Here is a 20,823-nt window from a genome sequence, read left to right on the forward strand (position 1 = left end):
TATGCCTGTACTAGCCCCTGCCTGTCCCTATCCCTGTCCTTATTTCTGTACCTGTCCCTATCCCCATCCCAATCCCTGTATTTGTCCGTGTCCCTAACCCTGTCCGTATCCCGTATCCTTATCTCTATCCCTATCCCCTGTCCCTATTCTTGTCTCTATTCCTATCTCTGGCCCTGTCTCCTATCCCTCTCCCTCTCAATTATCCCTATCATTATCCCTCTACTAGCCCTTACCTGTCCTTATTTCTGTACCTGTCCCTATCCCCATCCCAATCCCTGTATTTGTCGCTGTCCGTATCCCGTGTCCTTATCTCTATCCCTCTCTGCATCCCCTGTCCCTATTCTCGTCTCTACCCCTATCTTCGGCCCTGTCCCCTATCGCTACCCTTGTCTCTGCGCTCTGCCCTCTCTCCTATCCTCGCCCCTCAGCCCCGGCCCTGCCCCTCCCTCACCACTTTTGTTGTGGCGGCAGCGGCGGCCGCCGGAGCCGCTCCGCGCACGCGCGGGGCCGCGAGACCCCCAATCCCCCCCTTTCCTCCTCCGCCGCCCGCTCCATCCGGGCACCCGGCGCGCGCGCCGTTTCACCGCTCGGCGCCCCCCCCGCGCGGTGCCAGGAAATATAGTCCCTGTCCGGCCGCCGCTCCCGGCCCGGCCCCGCCGCCGGGCCCGCGGGGCGCCGGGGGGCGGCGGGGCCGGCGCGGGGCGGGGCGGGGCCGGCGGGGGCCGAGCGGCCCGGGGGCGGGGGGGGCAGCGCGGGCGGGGAGGGTTCCCCCCCCCCCCCCCGGCTCGGCGGAAAGTGAGTAATGAGTCCGTGTCCCTTGCAAAGAGGCGAAGAACTTGCCGTGCACCACGCCGAGTACTTGTGTCTGCCCGCTGTCCTGCCGCTTTTCCTCCGGTCTTGCTCTTGGTGCCGCCACTCCTTTTCATTTTTAATTTTACTTTATTTTTCCTTTTTTTTAAAATATTTTTTTTTTCCTTTTTAGTTACTTAAAAAAAATTATTTTCTTCCATTTTTCCGCTGAGGGAGGGGTGGCTGGCTGTCGGGTCTGTTTCAAAAAGCAAGCAAGGAAAAAAAAAACCAAAAACAAGCCAAAAAAAAAAAAAAAGCCAAACAAAACCAAACAAAAAAAACCAAAACAAACAAACAAAAAACTTCACTCGGATCTGAAAGTGCCAGGAAAGTGCCTGGCAAGTTGCAGGGATGGAGCTCCAGAGCTCGCAGGAGGCGCTGAGAGTGGAAATGCAGTGTCACCAGGTAAAGGGCCGGGTTGCCGCGGCCGCCGGGGCTCCAGGAGCGGCGAGCCGGGTTCGGGGCGAGCCGCGGGGCCGCGGCCGCCCGGGGAGGGCGCGGGGGGCGCGGCGGGGACCCCCGGCTCCCCGCCGCAATGGCGAGCGCTTCCCCGAACTACTTTGGCGGCTTGTTTGCCCGAGTTCTTGTGTGTGTGTGTGTGTGTGTGTGTGTGTGTGTGTGTGGTGGAGATGCGGAGTCAGCGCTGCAGTCGGTGCTGGCGTGAGTGTGAGTGTGTGTGTGTGTGTGTGTTGGAGAGATTAGGACGAGACTTGAATATTTATGAGCTTTGCTTGAAACTGACTCGCAGTGTTTACTTGCCTCTTTGTTCCTTACCCCCCTCCCTCCCCCGTCCACACACATACATACATTTAAAAAAATCCATTAAACTTGAAACAGTTTCTAATTCCTCCTTTTTTGTGGGGCGAATTTTTTTTTTTAATAGAAACTAGTTGCACAGATGAAGCAAGATCCACAGGTAAATGCAGATCCTTTTTTCGTTTTTTTTTTTTTTTTTTCTCTTCAGTATTTTATCCCTGCCGTAATAAGCGCAGTTGTGCTGGGACAGCAGGATGAGAAACTTTATCAGTAAGAGATCTCATTTTGTAGTCTGCACTGAGCTTTCTTGCTAAGGAGGGTGTTTTGTGTGTGCATGCTTCCGTACGGCTTCGGTGGAATGGTTTTGCCTTTGAACAATTTCTAGCTCGCAAGTTTATTCATCACGGGGTTAGTTTGCACTTTGCCTTTAATATGCGTCTTGTTGCCGTTTTTGCAGAACGGGGATCTTAAGAAACAAATCCATGAAAGGCAATCAAGAATAGCAGCTCTTAATGAGAAACAAGTAAGGAACAGATCGATTCAGTTGTGTTTGGTTTTTCTTCTTGTTTTTATGATGCACTATCTAAACATCCGAAAAGTGTCTGCGTTAGCTGAAAAATACTGGCGGCAGGGGATATAACATCCATTTTCTTTTGCATAGAGTCAGAAAATGCATGTTTTGATAATGAGGTCGGATTCTCTGATGTCTTGCTGGGGGAAAGAATTATTTCAGTACTAGTAGTAAAGAGATAAGCAGTAGTTAAAACGTAAGTAAAAAAAAAGAGGCGTCCATTTTGAGTTGGTCGACATGTTTTAGGAATATGGAAAATTCTCCTGTCTTGGGCTACTTTGTGCACTTCTATGTAATGTGCAGAGCAAGAGTTGAAAAGGAGGAGGCTGGAGCCCCGTTTGGAGCTATTTCTGGGTTTTAATTACAAAACTGATTTTTATTGATCACTTCATTTCTTTTCTTCTTCTTTTTTTTTTTTTTTTTCTTTTTCTTTTCCCTCCCCACTTGCCTTTCTCTTCCCTTGGTCTGATCTGACGTGTTGGCTTTTGATTCGAGTTCACTTAGGCACTTTCACTTTTTTCTACCCCTTCCAAAGAAAAAATACAAAGAAAACCAGATTAACCTGTTTAAGCTGCCAGGGGAGAGGGGGAGGGAAATTAAAAAAAAAAAAAAAAAAAAGACCGAGGAAAGAGAAACAAAACAAACCAGGACCCTTCCTCCCTGCCTCCTCCCCCTCCCTTCCCAAAGTTTCTCGTGGCTGTTTTTGTGCTGGTGACCCCTGTGCCCGAGGGGGGCCCGCAGGGAAAGTTTTTGGGGCGCTGAGCTCCGCGGACAGCCTCCCCTCTCTCCCGGCACTTCCAGCGCGGGAAGGGCAGCTGGAAAAGCAGCGGGAGATGTGCCGGACCCTCTCCATCCCGGTGCTGAACTTCCCGGCTCGCCCTCTGGGATGCTGAGCTCCCGCTCTCCGTTCAGCACCGGGGCTGGGGACAGCGCCCCGGAGCCGCCCCTGCCTTCCCTCCCTCCCTCCGGCCGCACACACACGTGTGCTGCTCCCCCGCTTCCCCTGCCCCTCTTTTTTGTTTGGTTGGGTTTTTTTTTTTTTTTTTTTAGTTTTTTGTTGTTGTTGTTGCTGTTTGTTTTCCCCCTTTTGCTGTGTGTTTCGTTTTGCCAGAGTTGCGGTTAAAAGTTGCAGAAGTGGCTGCGTGCCTGCGGGCGGTGGTTGCACGCCACCCTTTTTCCTTTTTTTTTTTTCCTTTTTATTGTAATGAGAATTGGTCAGCGCTCTCAGTTTGGTAGTGGAAGCTTCCATTTTGTGAGGAAGGGGTGTTGGTTCCTCCTAACATGGAGAAAAGTCTGCGGAGTTTGCCGGTGGGGGATGGGGCCCCATTCATGCTGAACATTACCATTTTGATTGCTTTGATGCCATTTTTGGAGGGGGGAGGGGAGAGAATACCCTACTCAGCAGAGCACAAAGATGTTTAATCACTGTATAGAATCAAATCAGATAGTTTCTTTTTTAAAGCAAATCTGACACTACATGATATGTAAGGGCTGTTAGTCCTTGTTTTGCAGTGTAAAACAGCAAATTGTTGACTGTAATACTACTGTATTGGGTAGAACCTTTTTTTTTTTCTTTTTTTTTCTTATAACAAGGTAAAAGCCTTTCCTGCAACAATGCAGGAAATCTTTATGTGTTTTTTCTTAAATATCAAAATAGTTTTACTGTTCTAAGTGGGCATTTGGAATATAGATTTGATCCTTTCCCCCTATATTGTAGCAACTATTTCAAGGCTGTTTAAATTTTTATGATCGTAGTAAATGAGAAGCTATTTATTATATGTCATGTTGGAATTTAGATAAGGCAGAGAGACACATTTGAAAATTCAGTTTGAACATTCTGGTTCAGCCTGGGGAAAATGGTTTTTGCTAAGCTTGCACAGCATATTTATGTATAATCCAAACTAACTAGTAAAAAATTCTTGCATATTTATGACTTGCCATTCTCATAATCTTGTAAATAAATCTATAGACCATGAAGTAATTAAACATAAAATACCTAAATTCTGTAAACAGCACATTTGGCCTAGCAGGAAACGTCCTATTTTTAGGCAAAACTCTATAGTTTTCTTTGACTATTTTCAACATCCTGTGCAACAAGAGCTCATAATTAAGAGCCTGGCTGGTGGTGTGGTGTCCTTGTGCTCCAGGCTGCCACCTCCAGAGGTCTACACTGAAATCTTTCTCAGGTCACAAGTGACATGAGTTTGGAGGTCTTAGCTTGTGATCAAGTCACAGACCCATCGAGTAACTTTGCAGACTTGCTATAATTAGTAGTTGCTCTTTAGGTACTGGCTTATAAATGAACTCTGCGTCCTTGAGGGCAAGGAGAAGGAGCAGTGGGGAACACTGAGAGCACAGATGGGCTAATCCTGGAGCTGCTTGGTGCTTTCATACCCTCACTTTCATGGCAACACCAGTGTAAATTTAAATAGGCAGTTCAAGTAGGGAGGTTATTTTTACATATGTATTTACATTCCTTCCTCCTTTATCCCCCCCAAAGATTTGTTTAGGCACAACTAATTCATGATTCAATAATGTCTACCTTTGGTTTTGTGTACACTGAATGCAAAAAAGACCCTAAAGTTGCATTACAATGTAACTCCATGTTAATGATGAAACAGTAAAACAAACAAACAAAAAAACCCCATCTACACCTGTTAGGAACGTAGCAGGAGTGAATGTTATCTCTCAGTGCCCCTGTCCATCACTTTTCATTGTAGATGGCTACAATGGCATTTGTGGTAAAGTGTACTTTTCTTTAAAGTTACAAATGAAGACAAGAAAGAACTGAATGACCAACTTAACTTTTGAGGGAAATTTATGAAGTAGGCTTTTATGTATAGCCGGATTTAAAATTGCAACCTAATTAAGGATCTCTGGTTAGTCATTGATATTTCTTTTATGTTGGTGGGTTAGAGAAATAGAGAATTTAGTATAGTTTTAATATTTTTCAGTGTCATCAAAAAAGTACTCTAGGTCCATAATTTTAATTCTGGAAGACAATAGCTTCAATAAGTTCTTAATTTTGCATCCAACTCAGAAAGACAGCTGAGACCTCTGTCACAAGTACATCTCTCAGATGCTGTAGTTTTGATTAATTGTCATCACATTTGAGAATGGGTTACCTCTTCTTTAATAAGATATGATGTGTGAAGACTCCATTACTTAGTCCAGTGGTTTTACACCTTCAATCTGCAGCACATGCAGAGCAGCAGTAACATTTTTATCTAAATTGTCAAGCAACAAGCATTTATATGTAAATAAAAGAGCCATCATAAGAGCCAGCATTGGCTTTAATAGCACGCCAGAGGTGCTCTGCTGCTTGTGTTTCTTTATGTCCTTAAAGAGTTGTTAAGGGTCTTCTTAATTCTAGAAAGTTGTCTTTTGTTAATTAATAGATCAGAATTAAAAAAATATATATCTTTAGCCTCCATTGGAAGTTCCCTTTTTCTTGTTCCTCCTTACTGACATAAGTGTTAGGTGGCAGGCCAGGTCTTTAACAATGAACATGTGTGGGCCACTATATTTTTGACCATGATGAAGTCTGAATTCAGACAGCCTGTCCTGTAGCAGAGTAATGGAAATGTGCCTTCCTGAAAGACATTATGCCATTCACTTGTATGCTACCTCATTTCTTTATCATAATTTTCTATCTATGCAATCTCTAGATTTGCTATCTCTAGAAAATCAGTTTCAGGCAGACTTGCCCAGCCTGTGTTATTGCTGGTTTGAGGGTTTTTTTGGGTAATATACCTGAAATGAAATCAGTGACTGTATTTTTCCTGTGATGATCACCAGCAAAACCTGTTTGTGGAAAGTGTTAGACTTGTTAAAACTGAAGTACAGTTCTTGTGCAAGTTGTTGGAGATGGTTTAGCTCAAGATGTCTCATTGTGCTGATATTGTCTCTGTTTTGGGGAAGAGAGGGAAGTGGATTTTGGGTTTCTTGAAGTTCCTGCTGGGCTGCACCTGCAAATGGCAGCATTGTTTACATGAGTTAAAGAGTAAATTATTGATACTGCCAGAGCTCAGTATCTCATATGGCTGGGTTCTTTCAAAACGATTATGGTAAAATAAGAGTTATAAGCTTCCATGAAAACTCAGGTAAAATCTGAAAGGCACTTCCAGATTGAGTTGAACCAAGGTATGCACAGCCCTCCCTATTGCTGTGGCAAGAATTGCATCCATGTCTGGGTCTGGATGTCAGGGTGATGGGCTCCCAGGTGGAGTATTAAACTTTTATATCACTGCACTGAGTCTGTAAACACAAAGACAACAGGTATTAAATATGAGCTTGACTTTGCCAGTCTTCTGTATAATGGGGTCCTGCTGACTTTGCTGGGAATCCTGAACAATTGCAGAATAAAATGAACTTATTGGATCAGAGTAGAGATTCTGTATTGTAATTCAGAGAGCTCCAGTTCCCAGAAAGCTCCACTTTTTTACCTATTTTATTTTATTTTATTTTATTTTATTTTATTTTATTTTATTTTATTTTTTATTTTTGCTTGTTTTGCCATCTAAAGAAAGAGGGAAAAAACTAGGGAAGGATTTACCTTCAGCTTCTTGGAGGAGAAACCTTAGGACTATAGTTTGCATGATGACAATCCTAGCATCCTGTCTGTGCTTTCAGTAACAGCATACAGAGATTCCCATGTCATATTGAAGAAAAAGGGCAATAAAGGACATTTTCATGGAAGAATGGAAATATGGCTCTCAGCCTGCCATTAGGTTGCCCTTAAAAAGATTCATGGAATTCACACATCTGTAACAAAAAATTTCTGCTAGAGGGGTTAGAACCCCATTTTGTTTGGTAGCTGCTGTTTCATTCCAGCATTTTTCTTTGACTGTACACTTTTCTCTACTTGTACAGTGTATCACTTGGCAGGGCTAACTGTTGAAAAGAGAATGTTACATTCATTCTAACCATTTTAACGAGTTCACTTTGATATTTTACCCACTTAAAACACCTGCTGTCAGAACAGTACAATTGATTTCAATTAACTTTGAATTTCTTCAGTAAGATGACTCTTATAAAAACTCCAGTAATCCCATGATGCCTCATTAGAGGAGCTGGCTATGATGATTATCCCTGTGATTTAGCAATTTTTTCCCTACAATGCCTTTGTCTATTTAGAAAAAAGGAATTATGCCAACAATACCTTCTTATTTCATTTCTGGGTTTACACTAACGACACTGGCTACCTGTTACACACTAAAATATTTAATTTATACTTGCAGCAAACAGGTATTTGTTCAGATGTACACAATACTTTAGTAGGGAGGCTTTTTTAAGGTAACTTTAGTTCTGTGTAGGAACTCTGCCTCTTGGAGTTTGAATTTGTTTTAATTTTTGAGCAGACACTTGGGTAGCTGTTAAGTTGTGCTTCTATGGGAGTCTTTGTCAGGAGCTCTGGTTTGATGGAACCAAATATCCACTGGTGCATGCCATGTGTGTGGCTCATCCAGAACAGTATTCATAAACAGTTCATCTTGTTTGAGGATCTGGTGTGCAGACTCCTTGTATCTGTGGAAGAAAAGGGGAATGTCTTCTTTCCATAGCATGATGCTAGAAAAGAGTTTTGAATGGTGGTTTTACATAACATTTCTAATGGGATACTGCACCAGTCTAAGCACTTCTGCTATGTTCAAGTAGAGAAAATCCCTTTTCATCTCCTTGCAGATTTGATTTTCAAGTGGAAAGCATGAAGGCATATAAAGGCATGTTCATACAAAGTTACTTTTAACTTTTCCTTCTATGCCTTCTCTTTTTGATCAAGGATATTATACTCAGTATTTTTGTACTTGATTATAAAATGATGCCTCCCTCTCCCCTTCTCCCCCAAAACAAAATCTGAAGCACCAACATTTTTGAGCAATAGAGATAAAGGATAGAAATTTGCAAACCAATAAGACAAGGCCATGTTAAATGGTGTATGTGTGGCCATAATGCCAAGGAGGGCAACTGGTACATGCAGGGGAGTTGGAGGTAAGGGAAGTAAGAAAATAGTCTGCAAGTTTAAGATAAGAATAAAGAAGAACAAAAAAGAAACAGAATTGGACTAATTGTAATGCAAATTTTTCATTCTGACATTAAAGTAGACAGTTATTTCAGTGTAATAGACTCATATTTGATCTGTCCAATCCTCATCACACACTTCTCCTATATGTTTGTATATACATATATTTTATATAATTTTTTATTTTATTTTTTTAAATTAAGGTGGTACTACTTTTTTATTTGGAATTGTTCTTGAGTTAAAATATACTTCATGAAAAATGTTTTCTCCCCCACCCCTCTCTTTTTTGAATCAGCTGCTTATTGTTATGCAGTAGCAATTTCCAGAGTGTCATATGAAATTGCTGATGTGGCTTAGTTCTCGCTCCAACCTGCAACTGCCAATAGTAAGCATCTATTGAAATCTAATATGTACCACAGGGCTTTTTGCACATGTACAGGCAGACCCTTCTGGTTAATAGACAGAGGACTAGGAATTAGGAGCATATCTTCCTTTTTGTTAACCCATGGAGAACTTAAATATATGTCCAAGTTTAAACTGTAAAGCAATCCTTTAACTGAATTAAAGTAAACCAGAGTATTGACCATAAGTGCAGCTGCAGTAAAATCAAAACAATAAGTACTTGAGAACTCTGTAGATATGATGGGTGGTGTTAATTTAGGCTTTTGAGAGGCAATCTTATTTTCAGAGTTGTAATTCTGTTTTAAGAGCCTGGGTATTGAGGCTTTGGCCAGAACAGTGTGTTCACCTGAAGGTTGGTTTGATTGCTTGTTTAATTGAGAGAAGCATATAATTGGCCTTGAAACAGAAGTTAAGTCTATATTGCATATGAGTTATTTTTGTTTCCACATTAATTTAGCTTGATCCTGTTGGTACTTTGTGATGTAGCTTATGTATTATCTGGGGAGAAGGAGTGGAATTGCCTTTCTGTGCAACACAGCTATTGATGACAAATCTTATGAGGTTACAGAATGTGAAATTGTATATTACATTTCAGATAATTGAGTCAAATGAGAATCATTGATACTTTTGACATGCAGCAGAGATTAACCTACATTTTCTAGTATGATCTGTTTTTCAAAAGTGCTTCAAATCAGCTAAGATTGCCTAAAGATTTATTGGTGAGTCAAAGCTTTTCTAAGAATGATGAAGAGAGAAGCTTCCATTCTCAGAAATGTACTTGAATGTCTCTGTGTATAAATTTGCTTCTGTGTCTGTGTGTGTGTGTGTGTGGTTGGGTGCGAGCATAAGGTCTTTCTCTTTGATATCATTCAGGCAGAAAGCCAATATGCGCATGTAAATGAGCCTGAAAATGTAATTAAAAATATATACATACTGGGAACTGCAGTACAGAATTTAGTACAAGATGCAGGTTATAAAGTGACAAGTTACATTTCCTATATAATCACTGATACTAACTCTCATCTGTGATTTATGAATCTTGTGTGTTATTAACTGCCAAACAGATAAATGCTGAAATTATTTCTTTAGTATCATTTCACCACAATGGCTGAAAGCAAAGTACATCTTGCCCATTCTCTTCTTGGCAAACAAAACAAAGCGTAAGTACACCTACCATCCAAGTGTTACTACAAGGACTAAAAGTATTTTACATAAGGTCAGATAAAGACCTATTTGATAGCATCTTTTCTGGCAATAATATATTACAAAACAGACTTACTTGTGAATATATTAGATCAAGGAAATTCTGCAAATCATTAACACACATCTAGGAATTTATATATAGATGGAAAAAGAGAAAGATTGCCAGGGGAAAGACATAAACAATTTTGTCCTTTATTTCAGTGTAGGTAACAAAGGCTTGCATATAAAAGCCTATATGAGAGGCACCTCAGAAACTCCAAACTTTAGGCAAGAAGCCAGTTTTCTTTGTTTGAAAGTATTTTCTGAAAGTTAGGTCAGAGTGCTGGGTGCAGAAGCTAATGTTTCTGCTCTCCTGCTTAGGAAGAAACTACTTGGAAAAGCATTTCTTTTGCATTTAAAAATACAAGGGGAGTCCAGATGCATTTCTATCAACCGCTCTGCAGCCCATAAATATGTACAACCTAAAGCAGTGCCTTATTTACATTATTTTATTAACATTCTTTGCTGAGTGGGCTTGAATGGAGCACAATCTCTCATATAGAGGATCTAATTATAAACACAAGGGACAGAACCAAATAAGCAGTCTTTAAAGGGAAAAGAGTCTGGCAGCTTTGTTTAAAGTGTCCTTTAATGAACTTCTTTAGCAGCTTGTATCTTAGCAACACGTTTTATTACATACCAGTGCGGGAGAAGCAGTTTGCAGATGGAGTTGCACACAGTAATTTATTTCCCCCTTTTCCCCCCTTTTTTTCCTCCTCTGTGGTGACTCAACTGGAATCTGCAGAGTAGCTTTTCTAACACTGATAGCTCACTGGAAATCCCTGATTGGTTCATTTGTATCTATTCTGTTTTGTTAGTTGATGAAAAAAGGCATTTATTATGGTAAATGAATACTGATTTTGCGTGCTGTTAGAAATTCAGATATGACTGTTTTGAATAGGCATGGATTTAAATGGAAAACAACCCCAGCTTTTTTCAGGGCACTTTTTTCCATGGATGTGTTGCATTTGGCACTCGTCCTTGGTTGCTCAAACCAATGAGTTTCCAGATTTGGAGGTTATTTACTCTCCATCTTATGTGGAATTGTTTTAATTTCTCATCTTCACCCTCCAAAACTAATTGAAATATAGGAGTGACAGAAGTATTTGCAATCTTTTTTTTTTTTTTGTCTTCTTAAACAAAACCTGGCACTTAAACTGCAAATATATTTTTTAAAAGCTGCTATTTCAAAAACCAATTGAAATTCTGTACTACTGTCCCTCCTTCAAATGACAGGGCTGATCTTTGTTGAAAGAAATACTTTTTGTTCTCTCCTCTACTAATTGCAGACCAAGTTCTCCTCATATGTTTTGAGTGAAAAAGTGAGTAGCTTTTTTCAAGAGGGTCTTTGGAGGAATGTGGTATTATAGAAGATGAGTATGAGCAATACAATCCAGATTTCATTATTTTTTTTATAAATTAAAGGGGAAAAATGCCTTTGATGAGCAAACTAAATACTGTTCAGCTCAATCTACATTTTCTGCTGGCTAGGCAGGTGTAAGTCCAGAAATATATTTCTCTGGAGTTCACTGGAGTTGCCCAAAGTTTGCACTGGTGTGATAAAAATCAGAATATTACCAGAGGGAGAAAAGCAGGTGAGGAAAGGAGAGGGCAGATGAAGGCAGTCCAGAGTGTTAGGAGAACCCACAGAAGATGGAGATTATTGGCTTAAAGATACTGCTCTTGGTGATGGCTTCATTAAACTTCAGTTAAGAGCTAATATATTAGGGGTTGATATGAAAAAGACAAAATCTATCAATTTCATAAAGTCCATTGATATTTGCAAGAAGACAAGAGAAGGCTTTTGAAAGAGATGGAATTGTTTCTCTGCTTAACATTAGTGAAATATAAATGCATGTCCATTAACTGGCAAACTGTTACATTTCTTGAGTCCTTAGTTCAAAAAACTCAGTTTCCTTTCACTCCAAAGTATGGATGGATGGATCTCTCCAGTTTTCTGGTTTCGGTATGTCAGGTGGCAGCCTGCCTCTTGTCTCTTTTGGATCTACAATATCTCAGCCTTAGTAGCAGCATGAAGAAGTCCTTTGAACTGTAAAAGCAGTAAGAGAGGTAAAGAATGGAGAGACAAAGAATGCAGTCCCATTCCCCTTTAAACCGTGGTGATACTGGTTTTAAAACAGAAGGATGTCCTCAGCTAAAAGTGACTCAGTTGCCATCTGATTAACTTACTTTTTCTTTCACAATTCAGCCCGCTATTAATTAACTTAATTTAAATTGAAAAAACTCTAATCCTGGGGAATGTACTAGAATCTTGCACAATCCCCAGGATGAATGATGGTAGTCTGAACTAAATCATGAATTTGCAATATTGCTAGACAAAGGCTTGTATCTTTTTGTGTAACTGTAGATCCCTAACAAAAGGGACCTGCCATTACTGGAACAATTCATGTCCTGTATTTATGCCAGACACAGCATTTGAAGATCGTGTCTTAGGTTAATGTTTTAATGTGATAGAGTTGGGAATATTTAAGTGAGGTATAAAAACAAGAGTCTTAACATATGAAGAACTTTCCATCAGTAATGTTGCAGTAAGAGAGAACAAAATGAAGAACTTCATTGTTTTCTGAAACATTTAGGAAGGAATAGGAACCTGTGTGTCAGATTGGCTAAAATAAGTCAGCAAGACCCAGTGTTTCATTTTTCCTTCAATAAAGAAAAAAATACATTTTTTTTCTCCAGAAGCATAAACATTTCCAGAAACTTGTTTAACCCTCTGAGTGCTAGCACTATACCTCATTACAAAAGTACTTTTAGTAAAGGAAGCTTAAAGGAACTTCCATCCCCAGATGAAGCAAAGACTCATTTATAAACAATGAGAGTAGGAGCAATAGAATGCCGAATGCATTCTGCATAAATAATATAACTGAGGATTGTGAAAAGCCTATGATTTTTGTGTGCCAAACTCAGTTTGGGAGTGCAGCATTCAGCTGATTTTTTGACATTGGAGAGTCATCCCTTCTCCCTGCCATGTGTATGTGCAAATATACACACAGAGAGGCCTAGTACTGATGAAAGAGGGAAGTCAGGTGTAACTTCATAAATGGTGTTGAGACTCAGGTGTAAATTCATAAAACTAGTGGAAATTGGGTTGAGATCTAGGCCAGCACTGAGCCTGAGGTAGGTAGAGCAAAGGTGAAAGACCTGCTTTAAGAATAGAGTCTGAGCTTCTGTTTCTATCCTTGGCTGGGAGGCTCTTTGCATTTATGTATTTTTAAGTCAGAGAGTTTATAAGGTCTTCAGTATGAATTCCTATTTCTGACAGCTTTAGATAGATCATTTTTATTTATGAGAGTATATCTGGATTTAAGCTCTGGATTTCAGGCCTTTTGGTTGAAAAACTTTGACCATAGTTGATTATTTTATCTGTTTTTTCCTCTTGCACTTTCTTAATAAAGTAATTTTCCTAAATATGCTGAAATTTTTTGGGTCTGGGTCTGTCTTTATCCTGTGTGTATTTAGGGTTTGGCTTAATAAGATTCTCCTCCAGGATTCAGACCATAAGGTAATGCAAACAGTGAGGGCAATAGTAGCTGACAGTTTTCCATATACGTGGAAGAATAAACTTCCCAAAATTTATCTTTGAGTGACTTTGCCTACTGTTACAAACACAGAACAAGTAAGCTGACATTTTCCTGGCTTGGGCTGCCTGAGGTGGTCCATTTCACCCACTTTATGAACTTGCTATCCTATTTTATAGAAAAATAGCATATAGTTATGAACAAGATGTTCTTTCAAACCTAAGAGAGAACCACGGTTCTCTCAAAAGTGAGTTGTTGGGTTATTTTGCAGTTCAGTCCCTGGTTGCTATTTGAAATTGCCTCCTATTAAACTGAGTGCTGTCAAATGATAATGGTAGATTTTGCAAGATGATCCAATGTCCTGAAAGCTGGACTAATGTATTTCCTAAAGATCTTCCTACTGTATGGCCCCTGTTAGTTCTACTAGTGTTAGCTAGGCAAAGTGGTGTGCATAAGCTCTGTCCGTAATTACAATTTCTGAGAGCCTTCTGTTTTACTTCACTGTTTGAAAGAATTAAAAAAAAAAAAAAAAAAAAAAAAAATGTCTGAGATCTTCATGTTAAGATTTTGTAGTTTCCTTGGGCTCAGTTGAGCTGTGCCTGTTTATAATTCTCAGAAATCTGGGCCAGGTGGACTTGAGTTCCCTTGGCATTCCAGAACTACAAAACTGGCCAATCACTGATAGAACATTTGTCTTGATCTCCCAGGTTCTTGCTCTTTCATTAAGCTGGCTTCAGTTTAGGTTAGCATTAGCCACTGGTTTGCTGGTAGACTTTCTCTAAAGGCTGTGGCTAAACCTTTAGATTTTGGTGTCAAAAAGTAGCTTTAAAAATGTTATTCCAGAACAAAGTCTGAATAAAAATGCTGAAAATTGCTACATATTTATTTAATGATTCCCTATTCCTTGAGAAAGATTTTTTGATCATCGGATAGTTATGTATTTATAAGCTGGCCTGTTGCAACCTATCATATAAATACATAAAGTTTTCAAAATGCACAGTTCTCAGCAGACTAGACATGAACAGAACCTGGCATTTATTAAAATGCGGTTTCTTGACATGACTGAACTCTGCATTCCTGTAGTCTGTCATTATCCACTGAAAGAATTAGCTTCTCTGGTTAAAGATCCACTAGGTAGGTGCAATTCCTCCCATGTATTACACTGTTTTCAAACTTTAAAAATCTTGAAATTGGAATTAGTGGATGCTGGACTTCTGTGGGAACTTGATTTGCTGTGTTGAATGTGCAATGAATCAGCCTTAAATAAAAATAATTTGATTGTTTTACATGCCGTCCAATGTTGTTCTGAGGGAACTGACTGTTGTCTAAGAGCATCCCAAATGTTTTTAGTGGAAATGAGATTAATTAGCTATTGATGATAAGTAGGAATTCTCTTCTGCAAGTTTGATGCTAGAAGGGATATTGAGATGAGGATTGATACTCCTCTGCACACTTTTCACTTCTTGTTTATTTGCTTGAAGTTGATACAGTCTTTCATAGAGCAAGCTTTTGCTGAATGTGTACCCAGGAAATGTGCAGGAAGCTGAGTTTTAATGTGATTCAAATCAGTAATGTCAAATTGTCAATCACTAGTATCAAATCAGTAGTTGTCAAAATGCTGTGCATTTTTATTTCTCAAGGCTAATACACTGCATCTATTTTTAATTACCAGCTGTAACTGGAGGTGTGGTTGATTTTCCTCTACTGGAGTGTCATTACTAGCATTTCTGTATTCAGTTGTCCATGTTAAAATGTTTGACTAACCCTCTGTTTGAGTGACGATGTCCCACCTCAGAGTGATAATTTCAAGCTCAATAATTTCAATATTGAAATAGCTTTTCATTCCCAGAATGGATGTGTCACTTTCTTCCCTCATTTGTGTTCTAGGAGGTGTAACATAAAGCTGATCTTAGCAAAATACATGAGGGAACCTCTCTGTTTGTTTAGGTAGATAGACCCACCTTAGCTGGGGAAGGAGGAAAATACCAAGTGCAGAGAGATGGTGGCATCCAATGCTGTCACTTCTGTAGGACTAAGGTGATCGGTTTCTAATGTGGGTGTTTTTAATGCTTTCTGAGAAGGACAAGTAGTTGTACAGTGAAAACTGAACCCCTGCCTGTCACTGGTAGTTGTACTGGCTCCCATCTGGCTTCTGTCTTTGCTGTGTGGCTTTGGCTCTTTTGCCCTGAAGGATTTTTAGATTGAAACACAAAGAGATGCTTTCTTTGGTCTTTTGGAGCTCATAGGAAGGTGGTGGTTATGTCACTGTGCAGTGGAAGGTCTGGAGAGCAGAACTGTGGGTGCTGAGGACACTGTACCCATCCCAAGGGTTCGTCCCTAGTCTGATCCCAAGGACTGGATGTCTCTTAATGTGTGGGACATTGTGTGCTCCCTCCAGAAGTGTGTCTGCTGTTGAGTTTAACCCCAACAGAATCCACTTGGTCCACTCCTGCATCACTTTGCACGGTGAAACAAAGTACAAGATCTACTTTAATCAGATCACAGGATGATCTGCTTCAGAAATGAGCTTCTGACTTGGAAGCAGTGTTTAATGTGGATTTACCCAATATGTGTTCCTTGCTGGTGAGTTCCTCTGACACTCAGAACAGCACTAGGCATCTCTGGCCCTTCTGTCTTTATAATGATATCCCAGGCTAGGAACAGAGGAGAGGGAGGGAGGCAGTTTCCCTGCTTGTGGGCATGGGTATATCAAGGGCATTGCTCTCTATTCTGCATAATGGGGATGCAGAACCAACTCCTGTCATCTTTTCCACATTAATCTGATGGCTGGAAATGTTTTATATGCCTAAGAACTGGGTCATTTCAGGTCTTATGGAATTCTGGAATCCTACTTAAAGCTTTTGTTATTTTGAATGTAAAACTTATATCCCATTATGGCTGGGAACAGGGTCCCTCAAGGCTGGAGCCTCTTCCATGGCATTACAGTTATTTTGGGTTGCAGTTTGCACTTAATTTGTCTGTGTTAAGAGAACTTAATGTCCATTGGTTTTGTTTTCTTGCTTGAAGAGAACATTAGAGGGGCACTTTGGAACTCCTTATATTTCTTACAAAAATGCCACCATTTCCCTTTTTCAGTAGGAATTATTGCCTCTCCTTTCAGATTCCTAATGTTTGTAGTGTTATCCATTACACAAGACCCAAAAAACTCAATGAAGTTCATAAACACAGTTGAAACTTACTTGACTTAGTTTACTCTGAATGTTTTGCTCACTATAGAAAAGTCAGCAAATATAATTGAAAGAGAGCATAGTAGTGCCATTTTTTAATGTTAAATAATATTGGCTGTTACAAAACAAGGAAACAAATGAGTGGTCTTCCAACATTCTCTTTAAAAAGCCAGTAGCATTCTTTCATTCAGAACTTTACCACTGCTGACCTTCAGTGCTACAAGGAGCTGTGTAGCAGCTGGATAGGGGATCAAAATGCCAATGGTGCTTCCTCTCATCAGGCTGGGTTGGGCTGTGACCTGATGGTTGGGTTGTGACCTAATGGTACAGGGCTTGTGCTGTGAGCAGGAGGAGAGGGGGTCTGCCCCTCTGCCCTGCTCGGGTGAGACCCCACCTGCAGAGCTGCCTCCAGCCCTGGGATCCCAGCACAGGAAGGACAGGGAGCTGCTGGAGCAAGTCCAAAGGAGGTGCCAAGATGATCAGAGGGCTGGAGCAGCTCTGCTGTGAGGAAAGGCTCAGAGAATTGGGATTGTTCACAATCAGAATCCCAACAGAACTGGGATTCTGTTCTGGAGAACAGAAGCTGTGGGGTTACGCAATTGTGACCTTCCACCTGAAGGGAACCTGCAGGAAGGATTGAGAGAGACTACAAGGGCCTGGTGTAACAGGACAAGGAAAAATGGCTTAATACTGAGAGAAAGCAGGTTGAGATTAGACATTAGGAAGAAAATCTTACCTGTGAGGGTGGTGCCCAGGGAAGCTGTGGTTGCTCCATCACTGGAAGTGCTATTGGCCAGGTTTGATTTGGCTTGGAGCAACTTGGGATAGTGGAAGGTGGCCCTGCCCATGGGAGAAGTTGGGACAAGAAGACCTTTGAGGTCCCTTCCAACCCAAACCCATTCTGTGATTTTATGGTAAGTTACTGTTTTTTACCCAGCAATTCCTCCTATACCAAATGCAGGCATAGCTGTCTTATACAATTCTTGACTGACACACAGTCACATTTCCTCCTGTCAGCATGTTTTTCAGTGGCAAGACACTCTTTCTCCACAGTAAGGAGTCTACATAGAAACACATGGCTACGTCACAGAATTAAGAGAACTGTGGATGCTGAGGGATTAGTGTGTAGTGGGGTTCTTGTGGAGTAACAAACATGTCTTTAAAACTTATGAGGTACAAGGTGCGTAAAGGTACATTCTACAGTTGTCCTCTTACTGCAGCCACAGTAGAAATGAAAGCTGGACATTGTGTTAGTCCCAAAGTAACAAGAAGAATTAGGTTCTGGAACAACTTTCCAATAGAGAAAGTGGAAGCACACAGCCAGTCTTTTATTATCCAGGTGAATCTGTGATGTTGAAAAAGCTTGGCAGGAGAAGAAAACACATAGCAGCTACTTGTTTGTGGGTCATAATATTTGGAACTATTTCTGCAGGATACAGAAAAAAAAAAGATAAAGGACTGAAAGAGTAGCTCAACATGTTAGCCGGTCTGTATTTTACGTCATGTGGGGAGTTGGCTCCAGCTGTCATAAACTGCTTGATGGACAGATGCTTTTGTTATATTAAGAAACTGATTTCAAAATTTCTGTTCTAGTTCTTATGGTATCAGTAATAGGAGTATTTCTATAATAAGTTGAATACAGAGCCTTTCAAGGCACAGATTGCTCAGTTTGTAAGACAGAATTGTTATTTCACAGTAAATCATACTATTTCTGGCACTTCATTTTTCCTTGAGACTGTGGTACGTGAAAGAGCCATGAAGAGCCATGAAATACCTGAAGAGCCATGAAATATTTTTTCAGAGTACAGTGCTCCACTCAGAGATGGGATCTCCCTGTATGGAGATAGAGGTGACAGTTTAAGTTCCAACACTGGTATTTCTTTTTTAGCTGCCAGGAAGCACCAGAAGATGGCATGGTTTGTACAGATGCATGCTGGAAAGTGAATGAGTGAGCTTGTGAGACTGCTATTAATAATCTTGGGTAGAGTGTTTAACTCTGTCGCAAAGCAAAGCAGCAGCATGCCGTATTTGAACTGTTATTTCTTCTTTCTGCCAGTCAGGGACAGCGGTAAAGTCCAACATATCTATTTATTCTCTCTATCTGTCTGTCTGTCTATTTTTCTATCTATCCTTCTCTGAGTTTGGATGGCGCAGAAAATGGGAGGGGAAAAGTGAAAAGAAAGCAATTGTGATGTAATCGTGGTGCAACATACACTGAAAGGTCAGCCTGACAAAAATGGGTATTGATGGTACTTGAAAAAGATGGCACCTTCCCTCAATAATTTTGATGAAAAACTTTGTTTGTGTCCTCTATGTCTGTCAGTTCAAGCCTGAGATCCCAGACTTATCCCTCTAATTTTCCCATTCTCTCCGCTCAGTTCCCAGAAAAAATGTGATGAGCACAGGGTGTTAAGGTATTGTTTTACCCTCTGGAGTGCCAGAGTCTGCTGGCTTTGGAGATTCAGGATTTAAAGATACTTCATCTTAACATTCCTAATGTCAGAAGAAGTAGGAGTGTATTTTAAAAGCTGTGTTTGTGGGATTCTGCAGGACCAGCAGGCTCTGCTTAGCCTCCCATTGGTTACTGGATCCAAAGTTTTCTTTCATGCAGGTGCAGGTGAGGGTTTTTATCAGTTTAATTAAAGGGTGCCTCAGTGGAGTAATTTGAGACTGTGGACTAACCGGTTAATATTTCCCCAGCCTTCTGAAAATGTAAAGAACTATGAAAATGTTAAAAATTGTTTGTTAAAAAATAATTAGTACTGAGGAAGAGCAGGTTGAAACTATGTCCCCTACCATAATTGTTTCAGCATATGACCTGCTTTGGCTGATAATAAAAAATCATAGAGTCACTGAATGACTTAGGTTGGAAAGTAACTCCAAGATTATCATGTCCAACTTATGACTTGTCAACAACACCATGGCACCAAGTGCCACCTTCAATTGTTTCTTTTTCACTAACACTGCATGGTAAAATTCACCGAACTGTATGGTTAGGTTTAAGGAACACACTTGCTTTGGTTTGTTTTTTTTTTTTTTTTTTTTCTTTTCAATGACTATCCAGGCACTGATAATGCCTTTTTAAGGGCATGTTGAGTTTAGCTCTGTGACTTGGTATTTTATGAATTTTTGAGGCAAAGAGCTTAATTCAGAAACTGATTCTAATGTGTGGCAGGAATAACTCTGTAAAAGGTGGCAGAGTGCTGTAATGTGGGACTGCTTTTAGTTAGCTAGCTCTTGTTCCTTCCCACACAGTTTCTTTAAACCCGCTCATCTATGAACTCTCATCCACAGCATTGGCTCCTCCTCAAAGCCAGAATAACTCCAGATGTCTCTTACACCTTAAGGAAATCTCATAAACCAGATAAAGTCTGGGTTTTGGTTTTTATTTGGCTCTGATTTACATAGTTGAAAGGGCTCCTTAATAAACTTTTTTTAATCTCTACATACTTAGGTGGTGTTAAAACATAGAATCTATGTAAAAAATGTTAAGTTCTGGAAGTTAGGTGATTTGCTCAAGTGTGTCATTGTTGTTGTGGCTTATTTCATAGACTTTATTTGATTGTGGTGGGCTGGAAGCAAGAACTAGGTGTCCAAACAAAGTCCTGTGAAGTTTTGTCTGTACCTCAGCAGTTTTGGCACTGGTGTGTGGCACTGACCGCACACCCACGTGCCTCTTTGAGCTTCAGCTCCTTCCTTTGCATATTCTGGTGGCACAGGAAATTTTCTACATCTTAGCCAGAACCAGCAGCTAACTCAACTAATGCGACACTTTAGAAAGACTTTAAATACATACACCCCACATCTCCAAATGGATGCTTAGTCTGACACTACAAAGTGCAGGATAGATCTGTCCACTGCCCCAGGCTTGGTCTTGTCCATGTGGAGCATCAGGAAGATGATCACATCCTCATACTTCTGTGGACTGCAGGGAGCTGGGATGTGTAGCAGCACCTCTTAGAAAGTGCCTACACAAGCCCGACAGAGCTGGGCTGCAGCTTGTCATCAGTTTCTGCTCTGTTCAGTGCCAGTGCCTCTTGAGCACGCTCAGGCTTCCTCAGAGATTTCACATCCTAAAACAACTTTTTAAAATTAGTTTAGGGGAGAATATACCAGGCCGTGATTTCTGGGCATACTGAAGTCTTCTTAAGAAGGTCAGATTTTTGTTTTATTACTGTATTGAGCTATTCTTGATCATCTTGTCTCAATTTTAAATCTCTGTGATTACTGTTTTCTTCAGTAGCCTCCAGATGCTTC

At 40.5% G+C, this 20,823-nt stretch overlaps 1 protein-coding gene across 4 annotated transcripts in view; it reads left to right on the forward strand.

Moving 5' to 3' along the window:
* The first annotated feature begins 752 nt into the window (after positions 1-752).
* Positions 753-20,823, forward strand: part of PHF21B (PHD finger protein 21B) — a 122,227-nt gene continuing 102,156 nt past the window's right edge. For 2 of the 4 annotated variants that reach the window (XM_030263378.4, XM_030263380.4), the window contains exons 1-3: positions 753-1,254; positions 1,733-1,765; positions 2,063-2,128. In XM_030263378.4, the coding sequence (XP_030119238.1) occupies positions 1,201-1,254; positions 1,733-1,765; positions 2,063-2,128 (153 nt within the window). In that variant the 5' untranslated portion in view covers positions 753-1,200. The remainder of the gene's footprint in view (positions 1,255-1,732; positions 1,766-2,062; positions 2,129-20,823) is intronic. The other 2 variants (XM_030263379.4, XM_012569277.5) reach the window with 2 other exon arrangements.

This window comes from Taeniopygia guttata, chromosome 1A, assembly GCF_048771995.1.
Source record: "Taeniopygia guttata chromosome 1A, bTaeGut7.mat, whole genome shotgun sequence".
Classification (NCBI taxonomy): Eukaryota; Metazoa; Chordata; class Aves; order Passeriformes; family Estrildidae; genus Taeniopygia; species Taeniopygia guttata.